Here is a 27,108-nt window from a genome sequence, read left to right as displayed (position 1 = left end):
TGCCGGCCCGGCACGCCCCTCGGGGGCCCGGCTCGGGGGCGGTGCCGCCGCCGCCGCGTTGGTTCCTGCTTCCCGGGCAGCCCGGGGGATGCGCGGTGCTGCCGGGCACCCGCACGTCTGTCCTCCCGCAGCGGTGGTGCCCATGGCGGCGGAGCCGCAGCCCAAAGCTCTGACCCGCAAGCCCCTCCTGCTCAACAAAGTGGAGGGCTCGCAGGAGGTGGTGAACATGGCAGCGATTGTGCCCAAGGAGGACGGGGTCATCAGCGTCTCCGAGGACAGGTAGCGGGCGGGCGGGCTGCGGCGGGGGCTCTGGCCGCAGTGAAGCGGCTGCAGGCGCGGCGCGGGGATCGCTGCTTGACCTTGCCCCGCGACTGGGCTGAAACAGCGCTTCCAGTTCCCCTTTCCCTGCTCCGTGTTTCTCGGTAGTAGTTTAAAATACCGTATCTCGTTGATAAGATCTGCAGTTCAGTTGCAAGCAGCGCTGTTCCGGGCCCCTCAGCCGTGCGCTGCGGGGTGAGCGTGTCCGAGGCTGCTCGTCCTCTCCTGAGCCGAGGCTGAATTCAGCCTTCAGCGGTGTCAGCGCTGAACTCACGAGGTGCCGGCCTTCAAAGCACGAGCTTATTTTTCTTACAGAGTCCACAAATAAGTGTTTTAACCGGAATTTCTTTACAGCTCAGGTGCTTGTAACTGTGTCCCCAGCTGTCTGCTTGAAAGGCCAATGCTGGCTGATGTGTTGTGATTCCCAAGGGTCATCTTGGATTGTTCATCTCTGCCTGTTATTCTGCAGAGTGACTGCTGTTATTTCTCTGTTAGCTTTCCCAAAATCTGTCAGGATCTCTTATCTTGTCAGTGTCCTCTCTGTGCATTAATTTCCAGCCAGTTGTCAGATACGTGAACCATGCCAATTTGAGATGGCTTAAGTTCATCCAAGCTATGGTTTCCAAGTGAGCTGCCATGCCTCATAGCAAGGGGAGAAGAGTTGCTTCAAGCAAGTGCTCCGCAAAGGGGAGTTGATGCAGAGTTTTACAGCACTACATGGCCACAATTTATTTTCTTTATACGTTTTACATATTGGTTGTGAAGCTGAACAGTGCTTACTCAGCCAAATTGTTTTATTTGTAAGAAAGTGTTCATAAAATGAATTTGCTCTTGTTTGGGTCTCTCATTCAATCTTTCCCCCTACCTTAATATCTAGTTTGTGTTATTTTAGCAGCTATAGTTTGTGGAGAGCAGCTTGGTGTTCCAAGTCAGTGTTTCTTTGTAGAGGCAAGGTTTAGTGAGAGGTCTGTACTTCATGAATACCAGAGATGTCAGGTTCAGGAAAGCAGCGGGGAAGCAGAACCTGGAGGTTTCTCTCTCCAAACCGGCTGGTTCAGTGAGAACATCCCTCTCTCCCTCCCACCTCCAACCCCTAGCGAAGGCCAGCTGAGTCCTGTTAGCTGCTGAAACCTGCAAAGAACTCTGCTGCTGAATGTGCTGCCAGATGCTTGGCTGGGGTTTTGCTGGTGGTACGGGGTAACTCCGTCAAAGCAAGAGGTACGGTGTTGTGTCTGGAGGCTCACAGGTTGTTTGGTTTGGATGAACTACCAAGGTAAAGTGCTTGCTTGTGGGGCTGGGTTGTGGTATCTTTGAGGTGCTACAAGCTGTGATCATGCCTTTTCTTTCTTTAGGTGTGCAGATGTTCATCGATGGCTCTTTCTTTCATTTCCCATCCATGTTAGCATTTTTACTGTAGTTAGAAGATTCAGAGATTAGAACTGTGGAAGGAAGAGCAGTTTGGGAGTCCCACGTGGAGGCTTCAGGGTACCTAGGGCTGGAGCACAATTTACCAGGCTCTCAACATCACTGCTTTTGCAGATTCTTCCTGTTTGGACCTGTCTGCTGGTGTTAGCATTAAGGCTGTTGTTTCATGGCCTTGGAATGTGGAGGGCTTTGAGAGATTCCTGGAAACTGCAAAGGCCAGTTGTGGAGATGTTATCTGTCTCTTAGGGAAGTAAGTGAGTTTTGGCTGAGCTCACCAGCTTGTGATATGTATTGGTTGTATGAGAGAGATGCTCTGAAACTTTTGCCGAGGAGTAACTGGAGGGATGGACTGTTACTGGTGCTGGTTTGGGCTGGGGAGCACAGTGGAGACAGTTCTCCTCTGTTCAGTAGCTAGTGCCTGGATACATCGATGCTGAAGTTGGGCTTCAACATACACATCAGCTAGACACTGCTTTAAGGAGTTCCTTAGTGTATCTTACAGTTCTATAACTGTAAATCCTTCAAAGCAGGAGCTTGGCCGCCAGGCTGTATTTTGTGTGGTACCAGTGGTTTTATCTGGTTTTTAAAGACTGCGGAAGTGGTTTCAGCTATAGCTTGCAGACATAGCTGTACATGATATAGCCCTGAATTGCTTGTGTTCGTAACACACGTTTTCAGGAATAAAATGAAAACTAAGTAATAATGCAGAGTATGGAGGTTCTTCAAAGAGAAAGGCATAGATGGGGAAACAGGTAATCTCAAGGGGAGTTGATTAAGACTGTCTGAACTTGACATTATCTGTGGAGTTAATTTCTTTTCAGTGTGCATCATCTGTGTTTGTATTTTCTCTTCTGACTCCTCGTTGGAGTCACATGAGTTACACAGCATGCATTGCCTTCTGATCTTACTTGCTACTGCTCATTCCTTACTAGGGCAAAGTAGGTTGGGTCTGTATCTCTATACAAGACAGCTACATTGGAATAACACATAATTTTATTTTGCAAGAGAATGCACCTGTCTAGGAAGGCGAAAGTTAAATGAGCAGCAGCATTCATTATCCAGGAATGTATATATCTGATGCAGGTGAGCTACAAGGAGTAGCTCATCTGTGCTCTTTTCCTTATCAGCAAATGGGTGGAATTAACAGACACATACGTCCAAACAGACACATACATCTTGAGGGACTTGTAGTACTGAGTGCCCTCAGTTCTCCACATGGATCTAAATGGGATTCTCCTAATGTGCACAGCTGGCCCGAGGCTCTCACCAGCTTCCTCTGTTAAAAGCATGCTCTCCCATTTCAAAACTGGTGTGTATGTCCTTGTCTTTTGTTGACTTCATAGGGAGCTGTGGGTGTTGGGCACTTCTGCAAAGTAGGTCACTGGCATGTCAAGTTGGGACACATCTCCTTCGTGCTTTGGAGATTTAGTATCACTAATCTCACCTGAGCATGGGGACGGGGCGGGAGAAGCATCCTGACTCACCCAGTTCTCGCTGCCAAAGAGGGCTTGGCACTGGCATGCTTCTGTGACTCCTTGAGCCTGCCAGGGATGTGAGTGTTAATTCAGCTGGGTGTTGGCGCGCTGATGCAGTGCTGCCGTGGTAGGAGGGGCTGGAGGCCACTGGCTTTCTTTTTGTGGTACTACCAGCTGTATTGGAAGGGAGAAAAGCTTAGAAGTGTGCTGAAGCAGACAGCTTTCCTGATAAATATGAACTCTGGTCTGCGCCCTCTTAGGTGTGCTAACTTCCATACTACAGACCTTGAACACATCAGTGTTGCAGGCAGTGGTGTGCGGAAGTTGTTTTCCTTAAAGTATTCATGGGAAGTAAAAGTTCCCATAGTTCACAATAGAAAGTTATTGAAACCCCTCAAGTTTATTCTCAAAAACAAGCGCTCTAGTCTTCTAGAAGGAGTAAACTATATGCCCTAAGAAATAGTTCTGTATTTTTTAAATAAAGGAACAGAAATCTCTGCCTTTTCCACTCTCTTCTGTCATCTGAAGTCCTTTTGTTCTCAGGTGTCTCGGCTTTGTATGGTTCCATGTTTGAACATAAGAAGCAGTGAGCCCCAGCTGTTCATGTACATTCATATTCATGTCTTTGTCTCAGATGGAGAAAACTGTACAGAATTCTGTGCCTTGGTTTGTTTTGCAAGTTGGGGTTTTTAAATGCAGACTTTGTTTTTTGGGGCTTGTCTTCTGGGCATGTTAATCGACAGGGTTTTTAAGGGATACAAAAGCGAGTGAGTCTTCTGTAGCTGAAGTCTGGACTTTGATAAACTAGTGCACTGGGGATGGGAATATACATACATGACAAAAATCATGGAAGTTGGCTTTTGCGTCTGCTGGCAGTCATTCTAACAGGGTGAAGTGTGCTCTTTCCACTCTGAAATACCTCAAAAGCAGTCTTTTGTTCCTTGTTATTCTTTTCTTGTCAGGATCCAGGGCAAGCATTGTAGTTATTCTCAAGTGAGATGGATCATCACTCTGTCCTGCAGCTGGGCAAGATGTGACGAACCACACACTCCCAAAAACTTTCTGGATTTCTCCTCTGTGCTGGAGTGATGCAGAGCAATTGCTTCATAGAGCAGTGGTTGCGACATGGGTTTGTAATTCTCATCTAAACACAGAGTTATTCCACTGAAAGCCGTTCTGCTTTGTGGCTGTTGGCTTGCAGTAAAAGTGCAGGTGGTACAAGAACAGATTTCGGTGATGGCTGTTTGTGCATTGATCATCTAAGCCTGTAATTTCACACCCAGGTTACTGCAGTATGAGTAGCAGTGCAGAAGGTCTGGGTGCTCTTTAAAAGTGTAAGAAGACTCATCTGTGCTGGAGGTTCTTTAAGTTTTGATTAAGAACATCAGTTGCTGATGGAATTATTGAGAGGAAATGGAGGAACCCCTCATAAACAACATAAATATTTGAGGCCTGTTGTTGCAGATGCAACTTGTTTGCTCAGGGTTTATGTTTCTCTTTTCCAACGATTTGGATGTGTTGCAAGTGGATGACTGTGTTTGGAACCAAGCTCGGGGTGGAGGATAGTGCTGGCTGCTCAAGTGAAAGAAGTGGATTGTTAGCAAGAGGCTTGAGAGAAGGCCCAGAAGCCTCACGGAATCAGAAATTGTTCCAGATGTTGAAAAGCGACTGTTCCTGATTTCACTAACATGCATCTTGTTCAGATGCCAAAATGCTGGGGCTGGTACATAAAATGTTTCGCTGAGTCCTTGCTGGAATGATGTACCTTCCTCAGCAGTTTGTGGGGTACTGAGTGATTTTGCTTTGTGCCATCAAGAGATGATTTACTGAAGGCTGACAAAGCCTGTGTTTACCTTGCCTTCTGGTACTCTCCACTGAGCACTTAGTGTCACTTAAAGATTTAAAGCACAAGGACTCAGACTTGTCTCTCTGATTTTTCACTCTCTTGCTACTGCTGGCTCATGTAGGTCAATGCACAAATGGATGCAGCTCCTGCAGCTGTATTAAGTTCATGTCTTAACTGCAAGGTGGCAGCTGCAAAAATGTGATATGACAGCGTGGCTTGGACCACGGCTTGTAAAAACCCAGCTTCAGTGCTGTGGTTAGGTATCAAAGTACAGTGGGAGATTAGGTGCTTCAGCCTTTAGTCTGAGATGCAGTGGTTTTTAATCCCCTCTCTGATTTAGACGTTATCCATTGTTAAAAAAGGTGTAGATGCATGTATCATATCTCACAGCCTCTGTATGAAATGAGGAGAGCTGCCAAATGCAGCTTGCATTTGCCTTGCAGCAGCGTCATTTTCTGCCAGCAGCTGCACAAGGCTCTCGAGTTGCTGCAAGTTTTGGGACTGCGCATCCACCTCCTGTCTTATTGGGTCTTATCTTTCTCCTTGTCTTCTCTAACCTCAACTTAATTTCACTGGTGTCTGTTGACACCCATCTCTCATCAGCACATCATATATCCGTCGGGCTCTGCTGTTTGTCCTGGTGGCTGTTCTCTGCAGTTATTCCAGCTCTGCAGCTGAACAATGCTCCTTCCGCAGAAGGGATCACACAGTGCCACCTCTTTGTGCCCCTGACAGGACAACAAACAGGGGTTATGGGCTGGCTGTGCAGTGCAGAGTTGGCATAGAACTCAAAATGGACTATTGCACAAAACCTGTTGGTCTTTCTCCTAAAACTAATTATGTCTAGGAGATAGTGATGCTTTAGTTTTAAATAGCTGCAATAGCTTAAAATAAATGAATTGCAACGATTATAAAGCTGATAGCTCGGTAAGGCTGGCCTCTCATTATCAGTTAGCAGACTGAAGCTCTCAAATAGCATATGAAGTTGTGGCACTGTGAAAATGTGTCAGTAGCTTGCCTGACCTGCCCTGAAGGATTGGGCTATTGAGGCAAACTCCTATTTTTTTTCTTCTCTCCAGCTGCACAGGATTTTGCATGCTGCCATGCACATAGTAATGTGTGCAGGAAGACCACTCAGATGTGATGCCAGAGTTCTTCCAAAAACCTGCTGCTGCTCCTTGTTTTGCAAAATACAGCTTGTAACAGTCTGGTCAGAATATGCTTGGCATCTCTGAGAACAAGCGGGGAGGAGAATATGAGAGGGCATAATGCTCTGCTCTTGTGCTAGGAAGCTTTGAAAGCTTCATACACAGTGGGCAGTGCCCTGAGGAAAGAAGCTGGCATTTTCACAAATAGCTACTGCACATCTCTGCATTCTGAGCCTCTCGAATTTGAAAGGATGTGCACAAAACTCTCCAGAGGCTTGGTATTTAATTGCCTTGCTTCCATCACACGTCTGTCAGATACAGGTGCCTTCCTATAAAACTCTGTAGCTACTTGATGAGAATAGTGGTAGTCACTACTGTAAGCTTTTGCAAAATAGGAGTGTAAAGAGCCCTGTCTGTTTCCTGTCCATATGTGGTTTGGGGAAATGATGGATGCTGGGATGACAGTGGGTGCAGTTGTGCATGGGGGCAGGCAGCTTGCGTAGCTGAGCCGGTCCCCATTGGTCATTCCAGGAAAGAGAAAACACAATGGGTTTCTTTGTACTTTCATGGGATGAAGTATAAAATGCAGTAAATGCTGTCAAGGGTTGGGTGAATGTCTGGAGCAAGCCTAGAGAATGGGAAGAGCAATTATGCAAAAGGAGAAGCAGGAGGGGGAGTGTGCCAGGCTGCCCCTCAGGGAGGGAGCTTTGCATAATCACAAAACCATATGCATCTCTTAGGATTCTGTATTTGTCACTTTCTGTGTGCCTGCTGGCTTGAAATTGCAGTTAAATAATGGCCAAAAGGAATTTTTGGATATCAGATAGTTGATAAACTTTGAGTCTGTGCTAAAATTGTGGGTGGTCAAAATACAGTCTCCATCCCCATTAAAGGAAGAACGTTTGTGGAGATGGGTTAAAAAAAAAAAAGTGTTTTAATTTTCCTCTTAGTCAGGCAGCAGGAAATAGTGTTGTGTAACTAACCTTGGCCAGGCTTTGAACATATGGGCTTTGCTTGTCATACCATGTGGATTCTCCATTTAAATCAAGTTTTTTCAGGGAACTTATAAGGATTTGAGCTCTGAATGTAAGGCAATGCCAAAGCACAGCCTTGGGTAGGAGAGCATGATAGCTTTTCTGCCAAGCTTACTGACAAGTTTGATCTGAAGTTGTCTTTTATTTTTCAAATTGTGCATCATTCCTTTTTACTGTGAGAGGAAAGATCAGCGCTCTTAGCAGGTTTTTGAAGTAACAGTGGTGGTCGATCCTATCCCACAAGGCAATGCTTTTGACCTTTACCAGTGTGTAATAGCAGTTTCCTGTAGAGAGACATCTGAGAAATGTGAATTGGCCTATTTTGCCACCAGGCTGCATTCTCTGAATGCAGATGATAGAGCAAATGCATTGCACCCTCTTCAAGAGGCACCAAAGAAAGAGCCATCACTGTGTTTAGAATCACAGAATCACAGAATGGCCAGGGTTGGAAGGAACCTCAAGGATCATGAAGCTCCAACCCCCTGCTACCAATCTCCCCATTTAATACTAGGCCAGGCTGTCCAGGGCCCCATCCAACCTGACCTTGAACACCTCCAGGGACGGGGCATCCACAGCCTCTCTGCACAGCCTGTTCCAGCACCTCACCACTCTCTCTGTAAAGAACTTCCCTCTGACATTCAACCTAAATCTTCCCTCCCTCAATGTAAAACCATTTCTCCTTGTCATGCTATTATCAACCCTTTCAAAGAGTTGATTCCCCTCCTGTTTGTAGGCTCCCTTTAGGTATTGAAATGCTGCAATGAGGTCACCCCACAGCCTTCTTTTCTCCAGGCTGAAGCCTAGCTCCCTTAGCCTGTCTTCATAGGGGAATGAATGAATGAATGAATGAATCACATAGACTGTGATAGATAATGTGATTTTTTTCAGCTCCAGCAGTGAGCACAAATTTGATGAATTTATCCTCAGCTTCAAATTCATTTGTAATAGCAAATAAGGATTTACTTGTATTTTTAAACAGGCAGTGCATCTGCACTGTGAAATACGTAAGTAAACAGCTTGCATTTTTAAGCACTAGAAGGGTCTCATTTTGAGTTGACGCTGAAGCTTTTATTTAACTTTAAGATAACAAGGTATATCAGAAGCATAATTGCATTTGTGCAAACTAATGTGTACCACAGGATGGGGAGGTAAGAGGTAAGAGATTGATTCAGAACTCCAACCGTTGGTACATATCCTCCACATGCAGTGGTTTCATGATTTAGATGTACCAACAGTCTCCTACTTATCCTACTTATCTTATTTAGCTTATCCATGGTTTGAAATTATATATATAAGTGATTAAGGGAGGAAAATCAGTGTGTTTATTGTTATGCAAGATAAGATGAAGCAGGAAAGTGCTGAAAATTAGTCTGCTGTCATGCATTCATTCTGGTTGCTGCTGAGCCTTTATGAAGCAGTGCAGCAAAGTTTGTCTTGTGTATGTGTCCTCTGATTTGAATGCTTATCTGTGAATGCATACTTTGAGGTTTCTTTCTTTACAGATTCGGGCAGAAGATACTGTCAGACTCAATATTCTGCCAGGTATTTTCCTGTAGGCCCATTTATTACTCAGGGATCTAAAAGAGATTGCCTGGCTATGTCACCTGGTTGCCTCCTATCTCTGAAAGCCACATAAAGTAATGAAAAGTAATCTCTTTTAATACAGGGGGCTTTATTAGTTAGTTGTTGCCCTTTATGTGAGTTGGAAACTTTAGGAATTTTAGTACCTTGGAATTGGAAATAATGGCTTATGTTTTGTTTAATCTGCATCCATTTTTGTCATGTTTTGAATTATCTTTAAATGCTTCTTTGTGGGGTTTTATGTTACTTAAGCGGTGTTTTCTCATTTCTGCATTCCCTGCTTTTATTTTTGATATAGGGACAACTGTGTCTCTCCTCCCACTATGCTGCTGGAGCAAATGTAGGCTACAGAGGCATCCAAAAGGTGGTCCGAACTGATGTTGCAAAAGCATTGTATTTTACAGCACACAGATAGCTTTGCATGCAAAATACAGTAAAAATGACCTGCAGGAAAGATCCTCCGCATGATGCCTTGTTGGGCTCATGAACTGAGTTTTCATTTCAGCAGCTCCAGTACCAGTAAGCTCCTGTCAGAAGCTGATTGCACTTCTGTTGGAAGCCCAGCAGGAGCTCTTGTGCTCGTCCCATCAGTGTGCCATACAGCCCTCGGTGCCACTCTTGTCCCACGGGTCTCATTGCTTCGACTCCAGCAGCCTCTGGGCGCTTGGCTTTCTGCAGGACAGCATCCAAAGGGGAGGTGGAAAAGCCTTTGAAGAGCTTTGCATTTGGCTTCCAAGGGCTGAAGCATTGATTTCAATCCACCACCACAACAAGGTTTTTATCAGTTCTTCTGTTTGTGCTAAAAACATGCAGAGGAAAAGAATAAACTGATCCTGTATTAATGGTGCTAAAGAAGAGGGATGAGAAGATAACGTATCTGTGAAGTCAGAAGGGACACCTTTGGCTTTGTTGTACCCTAAGTTTGGACCGAGACTTTTTAATGTCTGGAGACAAAAAGTTGATGTTTTCTTCATCAGGGAAATGATGTATTTTATTTGGTTCTATGGGACCCTATTTCATGTTCTATTCAGTCGGAGAGTCTACAGTTAAGCTCCAGAAGTGTGTGTTAGGCCAACCTGAGCCTTGCCCCACCTGCACTTAGCAGTTAAAGCTTTTAGCAGTTTCTGAGCAGTGGAAGTATGGTAGTACCTCATTTTTCTAGGTTACATTGCGTCCAAAGTCAGGAGTAATAGGAGTTTTGAAATTGTTTTAGCTGCAGTTATCAGATAGGAATAGATGTATGTTGAGTTTCCCCAAACAGGAGAGAGCAGTTAGCTTCAGCATGTCAGCTGTGGTGCGTGGGGTAGACCACTGTCATCAGCTCTGTATGTAATATATAAGGGGCTGATTACCAACATATAGACACTAATCCATTTCCCTGGAAGAGTGCAGTCTCTTCCCCTCAGGAAGTGAATCAGACTTCATAAACAAATCTCTTCTCACTGACTTCTGCAACTGCCAGTAAACGAATGGGAATAGATGAATCTGTGATAATGCTTCCAGAATACCAGCTAGTAAATGTTTCTGCTAGACTTAAGAGGATCATAAGCTCAGTCCCATATAAACGCTGACTGAACTAACTCCTTTGGGTTACATTCATGTTGATGTTAGATTTATTTGTAGCTAAAAAAAGGAAAAGCACTGAAGAATGGAGAACTTGACTTGCTGCAGCGCTTGGAGTGTTGCGGCAGATGAAGGTGTGAAGCATGGACAGACAAGGAACTATGAGCACCATTGCAAGCATGATTTCTCCAGATTAAACATCTGGGAACGTTGCTCAGGGGACACTGGTGGGGCTGTGATGCTGAAGTTTGGCACCTTGTCTTCCCCTCTCTGTGCTCTTTCCTTTCTGTAGTTGCTTGTATGGTGGGGGAGCATAAGACCAGCAGGAATGCATGAAATCCCACAGTAGCTTGGATCACTACTTATTTAAAACCTTGGATTTGGAGTAGTTGTTTGAAAGCAGTGGTGGGGTTTTTGGGTTAACCAGCAATTCTATGAATACTGGGTGATGTGATCCTTAGGTTTCCAGTTAATTTTTTTTTTCCTCAAATACTGTGGCTAGCCCATGTTAGATACCAGGGAAAGGGTTATGAATGTACTGATTGTTTAAAAACAAATTGCATGCTGTAACCTCTGGAAATGTATCAAGTTTAACTGAATTCTGAAAGCTCCTCTGTGATTTAGGATGCTTGGACTTTTCCTTTCCCTTCTCCCCAGCAGGTTCCTTTGTAGATAAGAGGTGAGCTTGGCAAAGATTTCCCCAGTAAGTTTTTATTAACAGGAAACCAAGCCAAGAAGTCTCCATCCACAACTAGTTTCATCCACTGCATCACTTTTGGTCACTGCTTATATTTGTCCTTCTAAAGCTCTGATGACTTAAAACCCATTTCTGAGGAAGCAGGAATGAACGTATCCATCGGCTTTTTAAGGGATGTGAACATGTATGAAGGAATGGCTCAAGGTCTGCAAACTTTGGGATGAGAAGCAGGAAGTTTGGGTAAGCCTAACAAAGAGCTTAGTGTACCTCATTTGCTGTCTCCTGTGGTCTCTCCTTTGACTTACTCTAAAATTGAACTTTTGTTCACATGCATTTTGGACACAGACATTTTTACATGGTTTAAAGAGCCATATTTTTTTTTTAAGAAATAAATAGAATTGTTATTTATCTCTGAATTACAAGAATGTACCCATTAACTATGTAGGCAAAGTGTTTTTCTGTACTGGGTGTTGTGGGAATGTGTCCAGAGAAGGGCAACAAAACTGGTGAGGGGTCTGGAGCACAAACCTTATGAGGAGCGGCTGAGGGAGCTGGGATTGTTCAGTCTGGAGAAGAGGAGGCTCAGGGGAGACCTCATTGCTCTCTACAACTTCCTGAAGGGAGGTTGTGGTGCAGAAGGGTTTGGCCTCTTCTCCCAGGCAAATAGTAGGACCCGAGGAAACGGCCAGAAGTTATACCAGAGGAGGTTTAGGTTGGATATTAGGAGAAACTTTTTCTCTCAAAGGATGGTCAGGCACTGGAATGGCTGCTCAGGGAGGTGGTGGCAGTGTTCAAGAGGCACCTGGCTGAGGAGCTACGAGATATGGTTTAGTAGCTTGTGGTACTATTTGGAATGGGAGGATGGTTGGATTAGATGATCTTGCAGGTCGTTTCCAACCTTGTGATTCTGTGGGAGAAGTAAATAAATGACCATAAATAAATCTGGATGTGGAAAAAATGTGGCATGGGTAGTTTGTGTTCAGGTGTTCTGCATGCAAGACAAAAAGTGCAAAGGATGGTTTCAAAGAGCAATGTGTGTGCATGTACTGATGCCTCAGATAAATGCTATTCTTCTGGAAATACATTTGTCTGCTAGCAGGCTCCTGGTTTCCATCCCAGCTGTTGTGATACTCTGGAGCATTATCCTGGCATTGGTCTACACTTATTGTAGGTTGGGTTTTTTTTCTTTTTTCTGCTTGGTTTTTCTATTTATGGCTGCAAGTCATGACTGTATTTAAGCCAGAAACTGTTTATTCAGTTGCTGGCTTATCGGCTTACACCTTTACAGTGACTTCAGGCTAATAAAAATGAAGAAGAAAGAGGAAAGTATGGACTACCTTGGCATATTGTTGTGGTACAAAGTAACTAGGAAGTAGGACTGTCTTGGGTAGAGTCAGCAAAAACCATGTTGTTCCTACTTCCCAATTCTTCTAGGTCAGCACCAAATTGCACGTGACTACAGATGTAGGGCGGACTTCAAGGTCAATATTGTTCCCTCTTTTCAATAATGGCATGGGCCAGCTGGTAGAATCAGCTGAACCTAGGGGCCGGTTGCTGTAATGACCAACTCTCTAATAAGTTTACCAGTGCCAGGGTATGTTTTGAGGCAGGGGAATCTGTCTGTGCTGCATGACCACTGGTACCAGGCACTGTTTGTGCTGTGAGCCAGTTTGCTTGGTGTCAAACCCAAAGCTTGCCTGGATGGAATTAGCTTGGATCAGGGACCATTCCCAGTACACAGCCTGGATGCAGTTGCTGTTTTCAGTGCCAGGTGGCCTCTCAGCCAGGATCTTGTCCCAGATCTGCATCATTAATTCATCGGGATGCATTTCACAGGTTATGTCACCCAGATCATGTGGTTGGCCCTGTTCTTGAGGTGTCATGTTGCTTATGAGAAATTGGTTCTGTGATTTAAAATAACAATAAAATTTCTGGTTTAAACAAGTTAGAGGCCTTTAAGAAGGTCAATCTGCAAACGTTTCTGCTAACTTGAGGTCTGTAAAAGTAAGTTTGAAAAGCTGGAATTTGAGACCAAAAATAATTTGACATTCTGAAGATGAACCAAATGTCTGGAGGAGGGCAGATCTTTGAGGCCTCTGTGCCGAGTAGAAGAGCAGCCCCAGCAGCATTTCTGTGTGGGACACCAGCCAGTGACCTGAGGGGCTGCTGCCAGGGCTGAGCCCCAGCTGGAATAAAGGGATGGCACCCACAGCCTCTGCAGTCTGCTTCTCTGCTCAGTGGCTGCTGCTGTTCCTCCAGCTGTTGGACCTGCTTACGTCTGCTCGTGGTGCTCATCTATGCGGTCTACCACCAGTCAAGATAACCTCTCTTTGCTTCTGATTCCCAATACTCTTGGCTGGTTTGAGTAGAGCATTGTTCTGTCACATGCTATGGATTTGGGAGTTGGGGCATGAGTTTACATTCCAGCTTGTGCCCTTCTGTCATCTTGGGGTGGCACCTTCATGGCTACGACAGTGGGGCTGCTTAGTTTCTTGATTAGTTTTTAATATCATTTCAGTTGTTCTCAGGATGATTTAATGTGAAATTATCCTCTGGTCTTGGTCATTTGGTAGTAAGGAAGTTGTACTGGATTATTCTACTTAGCCCTCAGTTGTCACAAGACAACTTTGGGGATCTTGTCAATGCTTATACATATCTAAAGTGCGTGAGTCAAGTGGATAGGGCCAGGTTCTTTTCAGTGGTGCCCAGCAACAGAACAAGGAGCAATGGGTACAAACTGGAACACAGGAAGTTCCTTACAAACATGGGGAAAATTTTCTTTACTGTGTAGGGGACGGAGCACTGGAACAGGCTGCTCAGAGACTGTGGGGTGTCCTTTGGAGGTATTCAGAACTTGCCTGGACACCCACCTGTGAGACCAGCTGTAGGGAACTTGCTTTAGCAGGGATTTGTTTGGACTGGATTGATCTCCAAAGCCCTTCCAACCTCTTTGATTCTGTGATTCTTTGAAGGCTGACTTGCCTTTTTAAGATCCAAGATCGGAGAATTAAAAAAGCAAAAAGATTTCCTTATTATCATGTGTACTCTGAATACCTTGGAAACAGTAGTTTTACTGTGGCTTTCATAACATTTCTACAAAAGCTCCTTCTTTTGTTGTACCACAAAATTGCAGTTTCTCATTCCAGATACATATGATCTGCTCAGCTTCCATTGCATCAAATCTTATGGAAACAATTTTAACCAGAAAGGGTGAAGGAGGAGTGGATTAGCAGTCAAATATACTGAAGTTATGAGTAGCTATCAGTTATGCATAAGTAACATGAAAATAAACAGAACAAGATGTCTGACTTGGCTCCCTTTCCTCCCGTGTAGCTAAACTGATAAGATTCCAGAAATCACAGGTCAGAGCAACATGGTGGTGCCATTTGGCAAGGTTATCTATTACCTGAAAAAAGTAAGCAGATGGGGGCAATCGATTGCTGAAGCTGAAAATAGAAATGAAAATTTTCTTTGTGGATGGAGGAAACGTTTGAGAATGTGTGATTGATTATCTATCCTGCCCAGCAAATAAATGTGATTTTTTGTTTAGTAGGAGCACATCCAGTCTTGATGTTACACTTTTAACTGTTGTTGATGGTAACTGCTGCATCCTTGATGCATTTTTGTAGTAGTTAATTACTGTCATAAGATCTTAGCAAACACAGGTGTTCCAGGGAATGCAGCGCCTCTCCTGTGAGGACAGGCTGAGAGAGCTGGGGCTGTTCAGCCTGAAAAAGAGAAGGCTGCGAGGTAACCTAAGAGCAGCCATTCGGTATCTAAAGGGGGGCTACAGGAAAGAAGGGTACAGACTCTATAGCAGAGCCTGTGGTGACAGAACAAGAGGAAAGGCTTCAAACTCAGGGAGGGTAATTTTAGATTAGATATAAGAAAAAAATCTTTTACAGTGAGGTAATGAGGCAGTGGAACAGGTTACCTAGTGATGTGGTTGATGCCCCATCCCTGGAGACTTTCAAGGCCAGGCTGGATCAGGCCCTGGGCAACCTGATGCTGTGGTGTCCCTGTTCATTGCAGAGGAGTTGGATTAGGTGACAGTCCAGGTGAGGTCCCTTCCAACTCTAAGGATTCTATGATTCTGTTCTGTAATAGGTAGCTTCTGGATCTCTTGGGAAGAGGATGGCATCCCACCATATATGACCTAGCATCAACTATTAATTTCGTGGTTTTTTTCCTCCCTCAGATTTGTTTGAGACTTGATTCTAGGGAGCGTAATGCCAATGCCTGCATGCTCAGGAGATCTCGTAGCCTGCCTTGTCCTCCTAGTTGAGTGCTCTTAGCGCTGAACTACTGTGGAGTAAAAATGAGTGTCACGAGGAGAGAGTTTGGAATCCACATAGTCACGCAGGTCAAGTTAGGATTGGAGATACAGCAGGGTCTGGGGAGTTTGCAGGATTTCACACAGCCTTTTGGCATTTTGCATTGGTTGGCTTGAGCTGCCATGTTTACTAGTTTATGACTAGTTTGTGAGCCTAGTTTCTGAGTACTTACCTCCTTTATGAGGACAGTGTTACTAGACCTGTGTACTTACGTTAGACCTCCACGTGTCTGGTGTTACTGTGCTTAAGTTCTCTTATGAAGCTGGATCCTGGTGTTTGTTTCTCTGCCTGTCCAGGACTAATTTAGTAGCATATCAAGTATCTGCACTTTTTTGAAAACAGGCAAGTAACAAATGTGAGTATTTTGTATTTTACTAAACAGGACCAAGTTTCATTCCATGTGGTGTGTTCGCTTACTGCTAACTAAGCATTTTTTAATTAAAAATGAAAAATGTTTTATTCTTGAGTCTCAGTAACAACTTGACTCAGTCTGGGAAGGCAACAAGAGGAAGAACTTGCTAACAGCCAGTGCTGAAACATGAAGCTTTCCATGAGCCCTGCAGAAGAAGTCTTCTGACTGATGCTTTTTCTCTCTCTGAAAATGTTTTCTTTCAAGTACAAATTTTCAATTGAAAAACAAACAAACAAACAACCTTGAATTTGAATTCAGATAAATAGCCTTAGTTAACCTCCTTTTTAAAAATGTTACTTAATTTGCTATATGCTTATTTCACAATGTTTCACTTTCTTTGCCTTTGATCCCTTTAAAGTCTAGTGGATTTAGTGTCCCAGGTAGCAGTGCAAGAACCTCACATTTGTGAAGTGCAAATGCACTATATAGAGAAGCCTTAATGTAAGAAATACTTTCCGTGTTACATATTTAGAGGTTACACGTAGGGAAATACTTGGTTGTCGAGAAGGGTTTTTGTTACCACGTCTGTCACCACTAGACTGCTTCACAAATTCAAAGTGTGGAGCTGGAGTTCTCCTTTCCTTCTGGCGTTGGGTTGACCTCATGCAAAAAAGCCTTCTTGATGCTCCAGAAATCCCAGTGACTGGGGTGTGGGGGGAAGCCTTGAGGTTTTAAGAGTCTGTCTTCAGCCTGCTCTTCGGTTTGAATAAATCTGTTATTTCAGAATACTGTGCTGTTTTGGTTTTCTTGCCTCGAGGTTACCGAAACAGATGCTCGCTGCCATCCTTACTGCCGGCTTTGTGTCATTTGTACTTTGTAACCTGTTTATAACATACTGCTTATTCTTCCCACTCATGTTACATCTGTAATGCAGCTCCTCTCACCTCGCTCTCTCCTGTTCCTTGCCTTCCTGTTTATTCATTCTTTTGGTGGCTCTGTCTTATCAATATGAAATTCAAAAAAGGCAGGCTGTCTCCTTCCTGCATGAAGCCTTGGAGCAGTCAGTCGCGCATCCTTGGTATTTAACAGCATTAGCAATAGCAGTGTTCAGCAGTCGTCTGTTATGAAAGTGAAATGGGACAGCTTGGACTGGAAAAACACTGGCACCTGATATCTGATTTAAAAACAACCAACAAAAAAAAAAGGGGGGGGAGGGGGAGGGCAAAAGAAAAGAAATATAAATTGGTGTTGAGAGAGTATTTGGTGTGTTCAATGTTTCTGTCAGCCAGATGTAGCGTTCTGAATACTTGAAGTATCTCCTGTATCATAGAATCATAGAATCACCAAGGTTGGAAAAGACCTAAAAGATATCCAGTCCAACTGTTCACCTATTCCAAATAGCTCCCACTAAACCATGTCCCTCAACACAACATCCAGCCTTTCCTTGAACACCCCCAGGGTCGGTGACTCCACCACCTCCCTGGGCAGTCCATTCCAGTGCCTGACCACCCTTTCTGAAAAGTAATACTTCCTCATGTCCAAATACTTCCTCATGTCCTCATGTATCTGCTGAAGCATCCAGTATCTTCTTTCCTGCCAGCAATCTACTGTAATTGACAAGTTAGTAATTGATTTTATTAAACTTATTTGTTGTTGAAATACAGAATCACAGAATCACAGAATTGTAGGGGTTGGAAGGGACCTCCAGAGATCATCGAGTCCAACCCCCCTGCCAAAGCAGGTTCCCTATAGCATTCAACTGCTTTGAATAACTGAGAGACACTAAATACGTGATGCCTCTCAGGCAACAGGGAGTGGGCTGGGATGCTACATGCAGTAGAAAACTGGAGTTTAAATGGGGAGAGGTGGAGTGAGTGGTAATACCTGCCTTTGCCTCGTTGTTTCAAAGCCATATTTGACTTGAAATGGACAACAGCTGCTGGAGTGGGTATGTGGGCTACCTCTGCAATTGTGTGTGGGTGCACGCATGCTGAAAGCTTCTATTGCCAGGGAGAGGGGTGACCTTGGCAGTCTGGTGGCTTCTGGTTAAATTGCATTTCAGAGAACAGGAGGACAGGAATGCAGAGGGTGTATTTGCACCTTTCCTACATACACACACACTTCTGAAGCCTATATTCTTGGCAACAGCATGGTTGCTAAAAGGCCAAGCAGGACTCATGAATCACCATCAGCCCTTGTCTAACCAGAACGCTGCAGCAAAGTTCTTGGGGAGAGAAACAGTGTGGCTGAAATGTACATGAAATTGAAGGGTGCCAAATAAGCAGATGAGTAGGAGAACTGATGGAAGAAAGATGTCTCTAAGATTTTCAGTGATTGATTTAGTAAGGAAGAGAATAATGGACTGTCTTTTATGCCTATGTGCTTTAAACATAAGTTACTAGTCAGAACTGGGAAAGCTGGGGCGCAGATACCTAGTGCTCAATGACTTCTAATTATCACGTACCTGCTATACAACAAGCTTTTGTTTCCTTCTGCAGAAATATTTTTATTTAAACACTTAGAATCGTAGAATCATAGAATCACTCAGGTTGGAAAGACCTTGAAGATCATCAAGTTCAACCGGAACCTAACCATCCTACCCTAACTCTAACAACCCTCCACTAAATCACGTCCCTGAGCATCACATCCGAACGATTTTTAAATGCATCCAGGGATGATGACCCAACCGCCTCCCTGGGCAGCCTATGCCAATGCTTAACAACCTTTCTGTAAAGAAGTGTTTCCTGATATCCAACCTAAACTTACCCAGGCACAACTTGAGGCCATTTCTCCTCATCCTGTCACCTGTCAGCAGTGAGAAGAGACCAGCTCTGCTCCCGCTGTAAGCACTTTTCAGATATTGGAAGAGAGCAAGAAGGTTTTCTACTCAGCCTCCTTTTCTCCAGACTAAAGAGCCATAGTTCCTTCAGTCTCTCCTCACAGGACATATTCTCCAAGCCCTTCACAAGCCTTGTTGCCCTTCTTTGGACCTGCTCCAGCACCTCAGTGTCCCTTCTGTATTAACGTGCCCAAAACTGAACACAATACTTACTTGATCAAAATTACTAAATTATCCAGAAAATAAATAAATAAATGGGAAAAGCAGAGACAAATCTTCATCTTTTATGTGTGAGAAGTATCTTAAAGATTGCAGTCCAGAGAGGAAAAGATGCATTTTTGAAATGATCTGGCTGTTGTACTTCTAAGAGCCTTTGTTAGCTTGCATTTATGCATTTACACTGTGCAGTGCAGATGATGAAAGTGCATGAACAATCTATTTGTTCACATCAGTGTTCAAGGTCATAATAGTTTTGGGTCTTGCTTATAAACTTACAGTTGCTGTTTATTGGTATTGTTTAGAGTAAGCTGTCCAGCTGATCTGTTTTAGGGGCCAGATCCTACACACAGGACATCCCTTTCTAACATCTGAATGATGTTTGCCTTCTGTCCCCTCAACTGTAATAAAAAATGGTTACAAAAATGTTTAGCTTCCACTGGCTTCTGAGTAAATTAATAAAATACTTCCCCCAAGCTCTCTTGCATTCCTTCCCTCCAGATGCTCGGTAGCTGGGACATCCCCTAATTAAGTAAATTGTTTAATCTGCTGAAGTCTGTTAATGATTTATGTTTCTCGATAACTACTCATGGATTGTGTATGTTTCCTCCAAAGCTCTTTGTGTATACTTGATAAATAGAACTAACTCATGTTATGAAATGTGGCAGAGGCTGTCTGGACTGTCAGGTCATTCCACCTGGGTGTTTTCATCATGTCTCAAATGCCAGAGCAGAAGAGTGGGAGCAGAAATGGCTTGACACAGCAGAACATGCGTAGATTCTGAAACCAAAAGTGTATTTTAGCTTGTGTGGAGCATTTCTCATAGCTTGAGATAACTGGGCATATCCTATCAGTCTTTTTGCATGGTACTTAGCTGTCTGCAGGGGAAGCTGTTCCTCTCTCCCCGTGCAATCCTGTCTGACCTGTGAGTAGCTGAGCTAGAATTGCAAATCTGATCTAATTTTTCAGGCAGTGCTGAGCCTGCAAGGCAGCAGAATCATGAAAGACTTTTCCCTTATTTACTGCTGTTACCTCTCTCTCAGCTCATTTTTCTCCCAGCAAATGCTTTGAGCTGATTTAGTGCTTTAGGATTTACTTGCCCAATGGGTGGTCTCTAGCTGGTTTCCACTTTGTATTACCATTTGAAGTCTGGTGTCCTCCATCAAGGTCAGTGATGGCTCATGTCTGCCTCAGTCTGCTGCCATCCTCTGGTTTAGATGGCCCTCAAATAGCCCAGTCATTACTTTGCACTCCTTCCTTTTCACAGGCCATGCTTGTGCTAACTAGTTGTCTCCTACTGGATGGCAATATCTCTGAATAAAACATTTTGGAAAAAGCTGTGTTCATTTGCATGTAACCCCTTGTAACTCCAGCCACTGCAAAAATGTTTCTTGACCCAAAGATCTTTGTTGTGTATTTGTCCTGTTTTACACCAAGTTACCCTTTCCTAAAAGGAAATCACACAAATCATCCTTCTGTTGCTAGAATAGCCTAGTGTCTCCAGTCTCTACTGTTCTTTATAGTGGATCGTCCAGTTTGTTAGTGGTAGTAACATATAATCATATAGTCATAATGTTGGAAAAGACCTCTAAGGTCATCTAGTCCAACCACCAGCACATGTCCACTAACCTTGTCCCTCACTGCCGTATCTACATGTTTCCTGAACACCTCCAGGGACAGTGACTCAATCACCTCCCTGGGCAGCCTGTTCCAATGCCCAGCCACTCTTTCTGAGAAGAAATTTTTCCTGATGTCCAACCTGAACTCCCAATAGTACAACTTAAGGCTATTATCTCTTGTCCATGGCACTTCACTGACTGTGATATGGATGAGGGGTGCTGCCTGTAATGGTGCTACACGGTTAATGATGCACTGTGTTATTGTAGGCCAGCTTTGTGATACATATTATGAAGTAGTCTGGATTTGTTATAATCTATATATGTCAGCTCTCAGTGTTTTTATGTGGGTTGAAGAGTACGTATCTGTCTGATTTTTGACATGTTGGAGAGATAGCTTACTGAAAGTAAGCTTTCAGTAGGAATCCTGCCTTTATTCAGTCTGAGAAAAAGTGCATCAGCTATCCCATGAAAACATACAGTTGCTTAGGAGTTAAATCAGCAGTGAAGATAAAAGTCCTTGCTTTGAAGTGCTCTGCCTCAAATCCCTGATTCTGGCGAGTACATAAATATTAATACTTCTATTGTTATCACCATGACTAGTAGCATGACTTTGTAAGAAAGTATTGCTTTTGAACTTCAATATATTGCCTTTTATATCAGCTTGAAATAAGATTTAAATGGGGGGGGCTGCAAAACAAAGAAGCTGATCGTCAGAGCTGATTTTGTCTTGAGACCTCAAATCTGCTTCTCCTGAGATAAGGCCACTACTTCTCCAATGAATGGCAGCAACAAAGATCTGGAGAATGCAAGCAGAGACAGCATCTGGACCTGAACTGCAGAGGATTCCTCTTGTAACCCTCTATTTAAAAAAAAAGTCAGGAAGGTAAACTAGCAACAGGGTGCAGAATACAAGGTGCAGTAAATTGTAGGATAGAAACACGATGCAGAGAGGCTTTAATATTTAGTGGTATTGCAACGAACAGGATACTGCCCCTCACTGCAAAGCATTAGTTATTTATAAGGTAGCAATCAGATAACTGAACTGGAGCTTCTGCAGGCTTTATTGATTTGGTGAATAGGTGACAGTCGCCTAAGCAGTGGCCTCTTGTCAGTACACCACTCTCCACGTGTCTTTGCAAAGGTGCACTGTAATATGTTGCACCATTTCACAGGTTTAAATGATACTGTTTTCCACACCCAAGGTTGGAGTTGGTCTTGTGTTCTCCCCATGCTTATGTCACAGACTTGCCTTTCTGGTCTCACCTTTACAATGGAGAAAGTGTGACATGTACCGTCGGCCTTTTCCCTGGTATACGATTGCCTCTGCCTGTAGTTCTTTATTATTTTCTTCCCACACTTCTTGCAAGGAACATGTGACTTCAGGATTGCCCCTCGGAGTTGTAGCTGGTGAATCCTCTGCTTCCTGCCAGCCTAATGAAGTCTAGGACCAGTCCACTGCCCAAAATTAACAGATGAATTAACTGGGTCTAGGGAGATGGGAAGAACTGCAGGAAAATGTAGTAGGTGGATTGCAGTGTATTGTAGAGAAAATCTGATGTTGATAAATATGCATTATTCTTTCATCCATGTTTTGTAAATTTTTAAATAGTGCCAGTTTGAATTTAAAAAAAGAAAAGCAAAAAAACATGCACATCTGCTGTCAAATATGCAAACACTGCTAGGGTATTAAGGGGAGAAGATGGATAAAGAAAAGAATGATAATGCTCTTACAATTCATCAGGTTTGTCTGAGTCTGGATTGCTGTATTTGATGAAGAAGATGCCAGTTCAGACGGGATATTGCCTCATTAGAGGGATTAGAAGACAAGTAGAGAAAACACAAGAGCAGCTTTCCCAAGAGACTGAAGATTGATTACAGTAAAGAGGAAGCATGTAAGAAATTACAGAACTATACACAACAGCTAACCTATGTAGAAAGTAGAGAAACTTCCAATCTTGTAACACAAGAGCAGGAGGACATGCCATGAATCAGTTAACTAGCCTTAAATGTGACAAAATTTGCACACAAGGATATGGAATACTGAAGGGTGGAGAAGTTGTAATGTGATTGTATGAAAGAAGTGGCTGGGTGTGAAGAGGTATTGCAAGTTTGAAATAGATTTTTTTTTAATAGGAGATTCTCAAGTTCAGAGTGTGATGTTCAGTCTTGCATTACACATTTGAAAAGAGTTTCTATTCACTCGTGTTGATTTCCATCCCTGTGCACGACCCCCACGGGAATGCCAAGGTGACAAATTGTGACTGTCTGCTAAAGCCTTGAAATGTCAGATCTCCTCTAAGTTACACATACGGAGTTTTTGACATTTTTCACACTTCACAAGGCACTCTTCAGTCTGCATGCAAAGAAAAAATCTGAGAACACCTTGCATGGCACTTCAGGGCTGCAGTCCCTATGCAGCTGAAAAACAAATGCTTAAGGACTAGGTTGGATTTGTATTGCTTTGCCTAGCTCTCTGTCCCTTGTTGGTGGCACTAAAGCTGCTGGGCTTGCTTCTTTCCTTCTCAAATGAGTACTCAATGCCCCAGCCAAAGTTGTTCTGCTGTTCAGACCAACAGGTCCTGCTGTTCTCATGATCAGAGCTTCCAGTCTCCTCTGGCAGACTGAAGCAAGTAGGAGCTGGTTTTGTGTGAGGACATCTGTGAGTCAGGCTGCCCGCAGAATGAAGCAGTAATGAGCAGAAGAGCTGAGGGAATACTATCACACATGAATCGGGGTTCAGATTCAGTGGGAAACTGGATGAACAAGAAATGGGACTCTGCACAACTTCCTTGATATCCCAAGGACAGCATTTCCAGAAGCATCTTGGTGTGGCACAGAGCAGCCAAACACATTCCAAGTAGATGTTTTGCTTTGTTTGGTAAAACAGTGACCTGATTGTTCATTGCTATTTGAAAAACAAAAGCCCCGCTGTTTTTATGTAGGCTGTTTCAGTAAGTCTTCAGCATCTACAGCATTGTGTGACCTGCTGATTGTCCTGCTTGTTGGCTAAGGAACTTACCTGTACAGTACAGATGTGAGGCTTTTCTTTTTCGCACAGAAAACAAAACCAAAAGAATAATTAACTGAAAAGAAAGTTCATAGGAAGGGGGTCTTTTGGGTCAGGATACGATCAATACTTTAGTCAAAATTAAGAAAAAAAAACCTCATAGAAGCAGATTTTCCCCTACAATTTCATTTTGCATTAACTATATGTTAGATACTTATCTTACTGAATTAAAAACTATACCATCAGTGCTTTTGCATGTTCTGTGCTCTTTGTCTTTTAGTGGCCGGAACCTTATTTCTGGTACATGTATGCTAGGATTCTCAAATATCTGCAATAGATGGTTATGCTCTGTTTAATACATAAAAGATCCTTCAAGAAAAGGTCAAGCAATTCAGGATTTCATTTACTCTCGCACATGACTTACGCCTGGAAATTATAATGCTGAGAGAGGGCATGATCCTATGAAAGTGAAAAGGTGGGATCCTTCCCTGCAGTGAGTACATTATTTACTACATGCTGCACTGTATAGTCAACCAAGGGAAACATTTATCTGAAAAATAAATTGTAACCAAAGGCTATGACTGTGAGCCAGGATCTCTTGTCTTCTTCCATATCCCTGTATTACTTGCATGCTTTGTTCTTCCATGCTCCCCTCTCTCCTCTGGTCCTGTGCCATTCTCATGGATGCCATGATGTATGTCTGACTAGAAGGTGAACAAAGAATAACATTGAGGGAATCCTTTCTGCCCATCATGTTGTCATTCACTTTTATTTTGAATTCCAACTAGAGACTTCATTTAGTGCTTGCGATCAAATATCAGGCTTCTTCTGAAACCCATATATAGATATTATTTTTTAGTAGTGTAATGCTGATGGTGTGTATATTGAAATGAGTGTATCTAACTTTCACTATATAGACTTAAAAGCATCTTATTTTGTGTCTGTTCTGTAATAATTTTTTTAGTGTAGAGTGAACTATGCATAAATGACAAAATTGATCATTTACTTAGTTGACAGCCTATACCAGCTCAGGAAAGAAAGAAAGTTTTCCCTCCCCTGAACAGATTTCCTACAGGGCAGCATGGAAGCAGGCTGATGCTTTGGTTGATAGAGTCTTGTTCTTTTGCTTTGCTGGAAATGTGGAGGGGAGTTGGTGGGTTGCTTTCTCACAACACTAGGTGTTTTTTGCATGGTTCCACTGGGTCATGTATTGCATAGCAGTCCGCTGTTCCAATCTAATGAGGATCTTTCTAATAACTTCCATTACTTAGAAGTTTGAACGTGGAAAGGAGGTGAAAGTAATTGGATTAAAATAATTAAATTATGCAACGTGACTACCTTCAAAACGTTGTGTGTTTATGCTTCTTGAACGCAAACTAGAATTGATCAGTGCAAGAAGCACTGACACTTCTGGAAGGAAATTCAGTGGTGTGTGGGAGTGGGAAATCCGAGGGTGAATGGGAATGATGGAAGTCATTTTGATTTCCCCCAAAGGCCTGGAAAGGGAAACCGAGGCTCTGGTCTTCATGAAGGAATTAATTTTGAAACTTTGCTAGGAAAGAGTTTGAGTGTGATGTTTAATAGCTGTAAGTTGATGCTACAGAGAACTTCAACCCTGCGTTTACCTGAATTTGTGGATAAAATACGCTTCTGTACAGCATTCATGCAGGAATATGGTGTAATCACTGCACTGTTTCACATGATATTTGATTTACAGTGCTTCTGTGGGGCTGCTGAAGGCCTGAGGCAGCTCAGCACCTTGACCCTTGTGCCAGTAATCTCCAGATAACACGGTGTTTTTCTGTAGTTGTGACTTTTGGTCCATTTTTGATTGTTCTTTACTCACCTCCAGCAGTGGAACTGGTCCAAATCTGATTTTGGTCCAGCAGAATGTAGACTGCTTCCAGGCATATGTGCTTGAGTAACTGGAAAAATCACTGAACTGCGCTGCTCAGCGTCCAGAAAACTGAAGAAAAAATGTTGAAAACTGTTTCTAAGTTTCTTCCTGTTTCTTCCAACTGAGTGGAAGAACTGAGTAGAAGAGAGAGTTGCTATCATTTTTTTCTGAGTAATAAAAATCCACTTCTCTTAAGGTTGCCTCCTGTGAAGCTGTGTTTTCTAGTCAGTTCTCACAGAATAAAAAAGCCCTCTTTGTAAGCCAACCTGTGTTTAAATAAAGAGGTATCTCTTCCTCTTAGGACCAAGTACCACTGATGGTCATAACAGTTTTTTTCTTGACTTGTAGTTGCAGAGTTGCATATAACCTACCAAAACTTCAAAATTTTCCCTATTATGCAATATGCATTTGCATTTAGTTTATGGCAGCATAAATTAAATAGGGAAATAGCAGAGCAAGCTTTAAGTTAGAATATTGTGCAAGCAGAGTGTGATGTTGCAGCTGTTCTTAAAAGTGGTTTGAATCTCTTCAAACAAAGAAAAATGAGAAAAAATCCCACCTTTTGAGGCATCTGTCTGCTCTCTTGGCGTACTGGTTTGTGCAGTCTTTGTTTTTTCTTTTTTCTTTCTTTAGACTGGTGGGAGATATACAGCACTTCGTTTGCTACTTTTTGTTTCCTAGTGCACCTCAGCTCTGAGCTTCATTCCCAGACTCTTCCACTGTTCCTTTCCTAAGGAGACAGGAACTAGCAAGTGCTTTGTAAGATCACTAACTCCTGAACTGAATTTACATAACTCTTGTGTAGCTCATTCCAGGTATCCTCAGAATAGCCTCAAAATGAGACTGTTTATAATCAAAGATTTTATCGAGCATATGTACTTCAATTTTCATAGGATCCAGGGTCTTGCTGTGATTCATGGCAACAAACGATATGAGTGACTCTGAGAATGGATGAGGCAAGAGGAAGATTATGATGGAAAGTAAAGACTTATTATGACTATTTAGATTTATTAAGGAGAAAAATCAATGGTAGCAAAAGTCATATCCGTTGCTGATGATCAAAAAAGTCCATGGCTGAACCCCCCATGGGTGTTTCTCCCCTGCCTTGCTCTTTGCACCAGGCTGAAGAGCTGCTTCTGATGTCCTAGGTGCCTGAATTGTAAGTACTGCCTCTGGCATCATTTTTATATGGCAAGAGGAGAAATGAGAAGTCTGGACTTTTATTGACCTCTGTAAGACAAATGCTGCGTGGGTCACCACCACAGAGATTGCTGCAGTGATGAACATCACCTAAAATGTTCTGTGCTAGCCTGAACATTGTACACTTTTAGCAGTGAGGCTTTATATCACTGGGTCTTTTCAATCAATGCTTGAAGGCTGAAGGAGTCACCAGCCTCTTTCCCCTGGCAGAGTTTGGTGCTGTGCTACTTCCATGGGATCCAGCTGCCTCCCTGTGCCATTCACATCCAGGGCTGCTTGCAGCAGTAATTTGGTTCAGCCCCCTGGTTGTGATTGAGTTTGTCTGATGCTTCTGAGCTTTGTGCCCAAGGATTGCTAGGCTGGTAGCAAAAGGCTGTAGGATTTCAGATACAATAGGAGGATACTGAACTTCTTGGGAGCTGTCCCAGCTTCTTCTCAAAGGAGGAGTCTCAGCACTCCTACGGTTTTGTTGTGGGGCACGATGCATGCAGGGCAATGAGAGCAATGTTTACTTAAAAGGTGTTTGTCCTATGGGAAGCCTGATGTCTGAGATATTA

The 27,108-nt window shown here is 43.2% G+C and overlaps 1 protein-coding gene across 1 annotated transcript in view; it reads left to right on the top strand.

The window, feature by feature from the left end:
• The first annotated feature begins 47 nt into the window (after positions 1-47).
• Positions 48-27,108, top strand: part of WDFY2 (WD repeat and FYVE domain containing 2) — a 63,970-nt gene continuing 36,909 nt past the window's right edge. The window contains exon 1 of the mRNA XM_052670865.1: positions 48-279. Within this exon, the coding sequence (XP_052526825.1) occupies positions 89-279 (191 nt within the window). The 5' untranslated portion in view covers positions 48-88. The remainder of the gene's footprint in view (positions 280-27,108) is intronic.

This window comes from Tympanuchus pallidicinctus, unplaced genomic scaffold (genome assembly GCF_026119805.1).
Source record: "Tympanuchus pallidicinctus isolate F22 unplaced genomic scaffold, pur_lepc_1.0 scaffold11, whole genome shotgun sequence".
Taxonomy (NCBI): Eukaryota; Metazoa; Chordata; class Aves; order Galliformes; family Phasianidae; genus Tympanuchus; species Tympanuchus pallidicinctus.
The sequence above is the reverse complement of the archived record's forward strand: the minus strand, read 5'-3'. Positions and strand labels throughout refer to the sequence as shown.